This window comes from Polistes canadensis, unplaced genomic scaffold (genome assembly GCF_001313835.1).
Source record: "Polistes canadensis isolate GaletaPanama2010 unplaced genomic scaffold, ASM131383v1 scaffold_132, whole genome shotgun sequence".
NCBI classification, from domain to species: domain Eukaryota; kingdom Metazoa; phylum Arthropoda; class Insecta; order Hymenoptera; family Vespidae; genus Polistes; species Polistes canadensis.
The window spans coordinates 149,105-160,998 of NW_014569679.1; the positions used below are offsets into that span (position 1 = coordinate 149,105).

The window sequence follows — 11,894 nt, forward strand, 5'->3', positions numbered from 1 at the left end:
AAATAATATTTTATAGTAATTAAAATAATATTTCGTATTACACTATATTAAGTAATATCTACAATTATTAATTACAATAATAAATAATAACTATATATATAAAAACATTATATAATATTTTAAGCTTCAAATAAATGAAAGTATTCCTATGTAACAATTCATTACCAAAATAACATGTATTTAATAAAATAAATCTTCAATAATTCACACCAAAAGAAAAAAAAACAAAAAGAACATTTTAAATACTCACACACACAATCAACGAAAAAAACAATACACCTTTATTCACCTATTATCCAAATAATTAAACTCAACTCTACAATAACTCAAATATAACCACATATATAAGCAACTACGATTTCATCAATGTAACAATCCAATTACTAAATATTTCCAATCCCTGTTGGATTATAAACGATATAACGATCACGAACGTTAAACAATTAAAACTAAAAACGTCAAAATGAACTATTATATTTCTCATTTCCTTTTTATAATACAAAAACACCTACCCAAAAACTTTCCCTTTCGTTCTTTTCTCGTTCGCACTGAAAAAAAAAAAAGAAAAAAGAAAAAAAAAATGAATATTAAAACATTTCACTCGAAATCATTTCAAACGAATCGTTTTAAGGAAGAAAAAAAAACAATGACAGTATAAAAATAAAAAATAAAAAAAAATCAGAACTGCGGTAACGGTGACAGAGACGGAGGGGGGTGGGAGGGGAAGTTCTGAGAAATAAAGAAAAATATATATTTGGGTCAAATGTCACGAGGTTAAAAAAAAATATATTTCTCGATTAAATAATATCGATTTACGTATACGTTTGCAAAGTAGCGCGTACACATACGCACCAACACATATTCATATCTATATACTGACACATCGAAAGAGGATTCTGACTCCGGGTTCCATGTACACGTTTTCAACCACATTATGTACGCAATATGGGTACGTACGGTGAACCACGAACGATCACCGCGGATCAGCAGTGGTTAAATCCGTCCACGTAAAAGGTTCCGTTTAAATCCACGAATCCCACGAATCCTCGTTCACAGGAATTTCTATCGGTAAAGTGAAAGAGAAAGAGAAAGAGATAGAAAGAGAAGAGAAGAGAAGAGGAGTGTACCGGGTCCGGGCCAGTAGTCCAACGCGTATCACGTATAACCGATTCTATCGTTATCGAATCCTACGAAAGGCGTTATCCAATTTTCTAGGTAACCATTGTAAAAGTGAAAATAATAGAAAACAAATGGGAATGAAAAACAACGATAGAGAAAAATTATAATTGAAAACAGTTGAAACTTGATTTAATAAATTACGTACGATATTTTGATTACCCTGTGTAAAATCTGTCTATGGGGTTAAGTTTAATCAATTGATTTGAATCATTTATGATTGTACTGAATACTTAATTAATATAAATAGAAAAAATACCAAGTTTATTAAACTATAATGATAATAATAAAAGTAAAATATGAACCCAATAGATTGAACATACACAGCAATGAAGTTTCATGTTTCTTGCTTTGGTTAAATCTAATTCAGTTGATTATAATTAACAGGAGTAATATAAATAATAATATAAATGGAAACAAAAAAATGTAATTAAATATAAAAATAATAAAAATAATAATACAAAATAAGGTTAACCCCAATAGGTGTAACATGACAACCCTATTTTTAATAAATTCTTTATCTGGTTTAGATCTAACCAAATAACACGAATCATTAATGAACATTAAATAATTATTAATATATATATTCTCTATTATAATTTAATTAAAAAATAATATAATAAGGAATGAAGGAAAAAAACAAGATTTGATCCTAATTAATGGAATACAAACATCAGTAGAGCATTATGTTTCCTGTCTAGTTTAGGTCAAACCAGTTTACTAGAATCGTTTATGAATACTGAATAATTAATCATCCTACATAACAACCATCATAATATCTACATATACATCTCAACATATATATANCCGACTTTTTTTTACTTTATTTAGCTTCAGAGTTTTCAGGTATGTCGACGACGTTGGAATTTCGCAAGTATATATATATATATATATATATATATATATATATATATGAATGTATATACTATGGTATTATATCGTTGAACCGATAATTAATTAAATTACAATCCGAACACATCCAGGTTATATCATTAACTTACTTCCCAACTGTTAAAATGGGTAAATAAGTAAACCCTCCCCCCATATCCTTTAATAAAAGATAATACAAAAGAGAATATATAAAATATGATTCGAATATTTCACAAATTCACCAACTTAAACCCTTCCCCCTTCTCCTCACCACCCCATCAACCACCTACTTTGTACGATTTTTCATTTTACCCCGAGCGTCATTTGTTTGCTTTTATTTTTCGGCGTATCTTCTCTCTCTCTCTCTCTTTTTTTTTTCTTTCTCTATTTCAACGGTTCGATCCAATCGGGATGAAAAAGAAAAAAAAAGAAGAAGGAAGAGGAAAAAGAACAAAAAGAAGATAGAAATGAAAGAAAGAAAGTAGTAAAAAAATAAGGGAAGGGGCAGGAGAAATAAAAAAAAAAACACACACACACACACACACAAAGGAAAATAAAAAAGGTAGGGAGCGGGCTGGAGGTGGGGGTGGTGGGGGAAAAAAAAATTGCACCGAAGCGTTCCAATAAAGTTCTTTGATGATCCCCGGGATCCGTTGTTTAGACCGTGCTTGGAATTCACGTGACTTTTAAAATCACGTCCCGCGTCGCTGATTTTTTTCGGACGTCGAATAAAATATTCGGATTTATTTCCTACTATCATATCCACCCCTAGTTTTTCTTTTGTTTCTTGTTTTAGCCTTTTTTTTTTTTTATATTGTGGTTAAATAATAAATTATATTTATTAATATCTAAGATAAATGTTTATACGTATTCGTTTAACCCTTACACGTGTGTCTGTTGTTAATAGTTGTGTGTATAAATTAAAAAAGAAAAGAAATTAATTCTACATGTGTGTATTATTTTTGTTCCCTTATTGCAATATTTTTTAAAATAAATGAAACACTATGAATCATTTTAAACAAAATAATTTTAATACATAATATATAGAATGTGTTTATATTGAATTTTGTTTAAATACTTTTTGTTCTACCATTGTAATATTAAAAAATATATATATATTTAAAAATAATATAACATTTGAACAATTTTGGAAATACGAAAATTCTCTTACTTTAAAAATCTTAGATTATATTCTAAATAAAAAGTATCATATGCATTGTATAAAAAAAAAAAAGATACTTATCAAACCCCTTTATTAAAAATCAATTTGAAATTGGTCAAATATATTTAAGATAAAGAAGAAAAAAAAGTAAAAAGTTACTCACACTGAAGGGTATTAGCGAATTCTTCACGGAAGGTACCATCCATTGTTGAAACAATGACATTACTACTTGACAACCAACGACCACCTCCAAGATGCGTTTTATCAAAAACCTACGGAATAATAATAAAACAACAATGACCAAAAATTAACGCCTAAGAAGATCAGAAACAAAAAAAACAGAGTAAAATTAACCTAAATTGAATAAATAAATAAATAAATAAATAAATAAATAAAAACCACATATATATGATACACATACACACGTATACAAAAACATACAAACACACGCGATAAAAGTAGGAAGGAAAAATATATATCAAAAAAATACACACGAAACATACACACAGGGATGAAAGAATAAAAAAAAAGGAAAAAAAAAAAGAAATAAAAAGAATACATACGCAAACAATATCGTAGATACAACGAGTGGAAAGCCAATACCGTTTCTCTCTCTCTCGCTCTTTCTCATACACATATTCACATACACGTTGATACAACGTGTCGTTATTATTTTGAATAACGCGTAGACGGGCGCGTGTACACGCCACCGTTCAATTTCACCCTGGCAAACGTCTACCACCCTCCCCCCMCCCCGTTTTTTTTTTATCTCCCGAACTCGATGTCCCCCGTCATGCTTCTGTGTTTCCAGCTTTTATTACTATTGTGTCGAGCATACGAATGAATTCCAGGAAATTTTATCCAAACGAAAGCACCCCTTACCCTTCCTCACCATCACCACCACCACCCAACCCCCATAACGGTCAACGACGAGACGCTAGTCGTAATTTGATTCTATGATATCTATTAAATATCGTGACCGTTGTACCAAAAAATACTTTTTCGTTATTTCATTTTGTTTCCTAAGGTTAAAAGTCGCTTATCTACTTGCACTCGTTCTATTTTTTTTTTTGTTTCTTTGTTTGTTTCTTTCTTTTAATTTTCCCACTGTTCTCTTCTTTTCTTTTCTTTTTTTTTCATCTTGTCTCGTATATCGTTTTGTTTCGTTTTATTTTTGTTTTTAGGATTTACGCGAATTACTGCATCGATTAAATATTATTTTAAGTCAATTATTTGTTTATCACGTAGAAAAATATAATTATTAATAAACGTGTGTCTTAAGGGAGAAATTGGATAGGTTGAAAAAATTGTTAAGTTGTTGAAAAAATCTTAATAAAGGGAACGAAACGTTGAAGGGAGATCAAATTAAACGTTCTAAACAAATTTTGTTCAACCTGTCCGATTTCACTTAAGACAGGTTTATTCATTATTTTAAAGCCTTTGAATATGATATGGGCGTATATATGCGTCCAACGAAAGCCATTTTATATAGGAAAATCATTTCCCGTTAATTCGTGCCAATTGTTCATTTATATGAGTAAAGTTCCAATTTTCTTTTTGTTTTTTTGTTTCTCGTTGTACATATTTTTACATTTTGTAATAATATTTTTAACACGATTGATATTTATTTTCTCTCTTTTTATATTCGAAATATTTGTAAATTATTTTTTATAATCGTTCGCGTAGCGCGAAGAAATTTTTGTTTATTATTTTTTTCGCGTTCATTTAAAAAAAAAAAACAACTCCTGAATTGTAATAATAAATTTGACGAGAATTTTCGAATTGATTGTTATTAATTATTTATAGGTCAATATTTTATTCAAAATTGTGAATAACAAATTACGATATTCTATGTATACATTAATTATTTGAATAATTATTATTATTATTTGAGCTATATTATTAATAATCTTCCTAAGAAAATCCCCACACACATGATTAATAATAAATACATCAAATGAAAATGTTCAAGAATATTTTTATGTTTGTAACAAGAAAAGGAATACATCACTATGTTCAGAAACGAAGTCCATCTAAAATAAGCGTATCCTCTTTCTTCTATTTTCTCAACAATAGCCCACTTAAATCTAATTTCACGAATCCTATCCTCTTTCTTTCATTCTACCTTTCTTTTTCTCACTTATACACCACCACCACACAAACATAAACTAAAAACCACATATACAACAAACAACACATACACTTTAGTGACTTTCTTCTTTCACTATCGTACACTTTAAAAAGGAATATAGTATGTTAGAAATAAAAAAAAAAATAAAAAAACTTGATGTATATATCAAGTATATATATATATATATATATATATATATATATAGGTATATAACATAGATGGATAGAGAAACAGGAGGCAAACTCAGTAGAAACTATACGTGCCGATTCATGTGCTTCGGAAAAAGAAAAGAAAAGAAAAGGAAAGAAAGTAGAAGAAGGAATAGAGAAAAAGAAAACAGACGAAGTGGATTCCCGTAGGAAAACGTAGTTCGATCGACGAGAAAAGAAGTGGGAGCAAAGCGTAGAACGAAAAGAAATTTTTTCAAGGTAGTATAGTCACAAGTTGTGTAGTAATAGTACCAACTACAAAAATTATATTTCAAGTAAAGTAAAGCAACTACTTTCTCTATCGAATATTATCTATTTTTCTATAAACAAATATATACAACAAGAAAAATAACGAATTTTAAGAAATTTCTGTTAAATAATAGAATTTGTGAAAAATTGGGGATGGGGGGAACAGGGGGAAAGGGTGAACTCACTTATAATTGGGGAAAAAAAAGTTATTTCGTTTTAAATGTTGCATCGAAATATACGAAGAAACTTTTTACCCGATCTAATATTTAATTCGATAAATCATTATTAGTGAGGTTACATTTAATTTTTGGAATTTGGTATAACGAATTTAACAAATTTTCAGTTAACTAATTAAATAAAGGAAAACTAGGAAGAGTAACTACTCTTCATTGGGTTGAGAGAGAAATAGTTTAGTTCGTTTAAAGTGTTGCATCGAAATTTGAAGAAACTTTTTCTCCAACTAAATATTTAAATTAACAAATCCTCTCTTGTTATTTGTACATTTAATGTAGGAGTTTAATATTATATCATATATGTAAATGATTTATACGAATATATGATTAAATTAAATAAAATATATTTATGAATGATTAGTGCACTGATGATGATGATGGTACCTTTGATGACAACAAACATCTACCATTTATTTGAATGTGTGTTTATAGGAGTGTATAGAAACCACTAGATGTTACATTTACCTTTTCCGTATCCTCTGGGTCCTAGGGAAATTTAATTCGTAGCAGAGCGTGGGTGCCAGGATGTAGTAATAAAGGTCGCCAAAATTCAGGTTGTCTGGATATTGCACCAACGCTGTGCCACAACCGTTCACTTCATGCCCGATGTCGTCGCTTTCAACACTGTTTTGCTTCAACTTTGTTGCTGCAAATAATGAAAACACATTTTCCTACTTTTATTACGTTTTCTTTTATTCCTACCCATTGCTACTATTACTACTATTATTATTATTATTATTATTATTATTATTATTATCATAATAAAATACTTCAGGGTTTGTAGTAAAATATACTGTTATTAAATAAACTATTAGAAAGAAATACTTTGTTTTGAAGTTATTTGAAATAAATTAGAAGTGTTTTTCTATTGTTATAGGAGTCACATCAAATACTATCTAAATAGAAAAAAAAAGCTAGAAAATATTATTATCAATAGTACAAAATTAAACATGATTGTCAGCAATTAATAAGTCATCCCTCGTCAATGTCCTGTAAAATTGGGCTCGTAGAGTAATCAAATATCAAATAAATCTTAAATAAAATATCTATCTAAGAGAAATCAGACAAAATAATATTTGATAAAAATCCCATAAAGTATTTAACAAAAATTAAATCCAAAAAATATATTTATATAATAATATATATATATATATAAAAGTAAAAAATAAAGTGAACAAAAAAAAATTAATAAAAATAATTCTTTTTATTCATCCCCTAATAACACGAGCGAGAATCAATTTATCAAAAATAAAATAGACACACAACAAAAATTCCGATAAAAATTACAACGATATTTTAAAACTTATAAAAACACATAGAAGAGAAGAAAAAAAAAACAAATTAATCCGTTCACTTGAAGTTTCATGATTTTCAAAAATAGTCCTTCCTTTATAATCATTAAAAGATACGGGACAGGTAAAGGACACGACTTTCGATAGTCGGGGTATAGATCCCTCTCGAAATTCTCAGCAGTTCGTTTAATCCTTTCCACCGTGTTAACCCAGGACAGGTAACAGATAGAATTCCCCCTCAATTATCCAAATCCGATGACTAATCCAATTTGGAATTCAAATAAGGTAACGCGACGGTGGCTGGTGCTGCTGCTGCTGCTGCTACTAGGGACGTATATGTGTCCCTTTGAATTTGGGATAGGTGCCCTTACTACGTTTTCGAACGGTTCCTCGACTAACGATCGTTACAAGATTCGCACCTAAAGAAAGACTTGATTTCGAACATAGAAACAATGATAGAGAGAGAGAGAGAGAGAGAGAGAGAGAGAGAGAGAGAGAGAGAGAGATGGTACAAGTAAGAATAAAGTTAGGAAAGGTGTTAAGAAGAGGAATGAGAAAGAGAAGAAGAAGAAGAAGAAAGAGGATAGGAAGGGTGGAAGGGGCGTGGTGGGGTTGTCGCAGCGGTTACGAGAAAAAAAGGGGAAAGGGGGTGAAACGACGAGACGTTATTCGTACACGCTTCGAATAAAGCTCGTAATAAGCGAACCAAAGAATTCGTCTAAATTAAATTCTTTCTACTACCCCTACAAATTTTTACCCCCCCCCCTTCCCCCGTTACTTTCACCTCTTCTTCATCTTCTTTTTCTTCTTCTTCTTCTTATTATTATTATTCATTGTCCTATTTTTTTTTTTTTAATTCTTTTTTTATTAGTTCTTTCCATCCTTACCACCTAACCCGAGCTTTTATCCTCATTTTATTTTTAATCGCTTCATCTTCTTTCATTCAGTTTTCCTGTAATTTTCATCTTTTTTTCCTCCCCCTTTTATTTCTTTTTCTTCTTTTTTATTAGTTGCGTGTAATTATAGTAATTGATGTTAAAAGTAATCAGATAATAGAGGAAGATCTTATAAAAGTGAGGTTATGGTAAAGTAATATTCTTCTTTGATTATTGTACGTGTGTGTGTGTGTGTGTGGGAAATATAAGCATTTATTAAACTAAATTTTAGAATTTTGTTAATTTTATGATTTTATTCCTATTCTCTCTTTCATTTTCTTTTCTTTTTTTTCTTTTTTCTTGAAATAATATATTGTATTAAGCAAGAACTATAGTAGTAACTATTAGGTATAGTCAGACTATAGGAAGAGATTTTAAAAGTAAGGTTATGGTAAAAGTAATAATCTTCGATTATTGTGCATATTAAAAGAAATGAAATCTATTAAATCATATTCTATTATTAATTATAAAATTTTAATCTAATTCTCCTTTTAAATTTTCTCTTTAATAATATAAAGATTAAGATAATATATATATTGTAATAAATAAAAACTTCAGTAGTAATAACTATTAAGTATAGTCAGACCATAAGAGAAGTGAGGTTAGGATAAAATAATATTCGATAATTTTCTACGTTTAAACAAAAAGACCAACAAAAAAAGAATGAAAAATGTCTACAGATCGTATGACAATTAGGAACTTAAGTAATTAAAATTTTAAGTTTGGTCAGAAAAATTAGGAAAAACAAAATCATTGAAGCAAAAAGAAACGGATCGTATCTGAACTAATAATATCCTTGATGGTAAACGTGTACATAGATTAAAAAATTCAGTTAATTAAATTAAATTGTCCTTTATTAAAAATGTATAACTCAATTATCATCTCTCCTTCTCTCTCTTTCTTTCCTACTAATTTTTTTTTTTGGTTCTTTCTCTCTCATTTTGGAAAAGCTGCTAGATTCTACAGTTCGTCGCGAATCGACCGCACAACAAGTCCGAATAACCGCGACAATGGCGCCTGCAAACCTTCCACCCTTCTCCCTTAACACCCCCTTCGCACCCCATCAACCCTCTCTATCCATCCATCCGTTCTCTTCTCACTTTCTACTACCCCCACGGCGGCATTGGCGGTTTTCACGCGAAATTCCGGAAATAATGAAACACACAAAAAAAAACAAAAAAAAAATAAACAAAAATAAAAAAGAAGTTCCAATGGAATTTTTCATTTGTAATACCAATGTGCCATTGGATGATTGTTAAAATACACCTTCGTGTACGAGCAAAATACAAAATTTACTCTATACCTGGGGATATTTTTTTATTTTGTTTTTTATTTTATTATAATCATTATCGTTTTAGTATTTTTTGATTGGTTTTTTTCCTCTTTCTTGGTTTCGGTTAGTTGCTTCATTTTTCTTCTTCTTTACATATATATATTTTTTGTTGTTTATTTTAACTTCATTCCACACTTCACGAATTATACAACAAACCTTCAAACGTCAACCGTCACCACCACCAATCTCTCTCCCTCCGTCCCCCCCCTCCTCCTCCTCTACTTCAATCCATTTCCACCACCATTTCTGTTACATCTATATGTGACGTTATGGATAAATAAAAAAGACTTTTTCAATTGGCAAAAACGGCAGGKAGAATAAATATTTTTTAACATTACAATACTGTATATTCTTTCCCCCTTTAATTTCGTTTCGTTTCGTTTCGTTTCGTTTCGTTTCGTTTCGTTTAGTTGTTTGTATGGTTACTTTCGTTATATTCCCATTAATTTGTTACTTTTCGTTTTAGTATTTTACAAACAATGCTAACGTTCCGCAATGTTTCGCAATGTTTTTTCAAATGATTAAACATCGTATACTACGTTAAAAAATATTCATTTGCCTCGAGAAGAATTGATGGAAATTTCTAAATGTTTCATAAGAAAAAACAACCAAATAAAATGTATTATTATTTAATATAAAAAATATAAAATATAAGTATAAAATTACAATTATTTTTTTATTTTATATTTTTTTTTTTTTATTTCAGATGCGCCATTCGATGTTGAAATTATTTATTCGCTTGCTTCAAATAACAATTATAAAAAATATAATTTGAAACGAATGAACGCTGAACTACAATTTCATTTTATATTGTTAAAAGAAGAAAAGAAAAAACAGAAAAAAAATAATATATAATTATAATGTTTGATATTCTATAGGATATCAAAGTATTATGTTTGATACCTAAGAAAAACTGTAAGAATTTTTCAATTTCCGACTTCGTCTTAAGGCTCTTTGCATTCATAATAATGCCTAATGGAATTACTAACAATGACTAATTTCCAGCTTGGACGGTAACATATATATATATATACATTATTTTTTTCTTTCTTTCTTTCCTTCCTTTTAACATTTTATTTCGTATTACGAAAATCGATGTGGTTTTTGTTCCTTTTTTTTTCTTTTTTTCTTTTTTTTTTTCTTTTAATACCGTAAAAGTAAAGTTTTTTATCCGAGCGGCTATAAAATTAGGCTGAACTAAACGACCCAAGAAGCAATCTATTGGTACGGGGGAATTGCACGCTTGGAAATTGGAGCCAATCGGCGGCGTTGCTTCGATACTATCAAGGCTTAATTCGTAAGATGTCTATGTCGTCACGTTTTACTTCTCTCTTTTTACTTTCGACTTTATTCGGCTCGTTTTTCAACCCCCACCTCCACCCCGCCCTTATTCCCGTTCCCTTTCCCTTCCCTCTCCCCCTCCCCCTCACTCCCACACCGTATTTCAACCTTCCTAACATATCACTTCTTCTTCTTCTTCTTCTTCTTCTTCTACTATTTTTTTTTCCTTTTTTTATCCTTCCATTTCATCTTCTTTTATTTTTAACCTTCACATTGGATTCTTTTTATTCGACTAATGTCACATCGAAATTACTTTTCAAGTAATCGAGTATCACGGGGTTAAGCTCCTTTACAGGTAATTTTAGATAAAAATGCAATGTGTGAGAATATCTTGCGATTAAAATTATTAGGATGGAAAAGAATAAAAAGATTAAAAGAAGATATTTCTACGAATTTAAAATAGGGATGATTACAGTTAATGATAATGTTGGAATTAAAAGATCGGGGTATATATTAAGGAAATCTTTTTCTTTTTTCGTACTTCTAGATTATTAAGAAAAAATGCTACTGTTCACACAAATGGCGACGATTAAAAACAGATTCATTATTTTTAAACACGATTTAGTTTGTTATAATGTTTAACAGTTGAAATATCTACAATTATATTTTATTAATAATTATTATTCTCATGTAATACGTTAAATTATATTTAAAATGACTGGTGAAAATCTTGAAGTATTCAAAAACATCGAAAATAGGTTATGTTATATAATTGCATTATTTTTAAAAGAATTGTAATAAAAACATTGTATTAATGTTATTATCAAATACTTTATATCATTACGATTATATATAACATTTATTTATTATACTTTACATCATTTTGTATTATATTTAAAAACTGTATCGAAGTAACCGAAAACATTGAAAATAGGTTATGTTATACAATTGCATTATTTTTTAAAGAATTGCAATAAAAACATTATATTAATGTTATTATCAAATACTTTATATCATTACGAT

General features: G+C 29.1%; 1 protein-coding gene across 3 annotated transcripts in view; it reads right to left on the reverse strand.

Annotated features, from left to right (window-relative positions):
* Positions 1-11,894, reverse strand: part of LOC106788280 (diacylglycerol O-acyltransferase 1) — a 144,036-nt gene that overhangs the window by 32,035 nt on the left and 100,107 nt on the right. For all 3 annotated transcript variants that reach the window (XM_014751420.1, XM_014751421.1, XM_014751419.1), the window contains 2 exons: positions 6,496-6,676; positions 3,372-3,480 (listed from right to left, as the gene is read on the reverse strand). In XM_014751420.1, the coding sequence (XP_014606906.1) occupies positions 3,372-3,480; positions 6,496-6,676 (290 nt within the window). The remainder of the gene's footprint in view (positions 1-3,371; positions 3,481-6,495; positions 6,677-11,894) is intronic.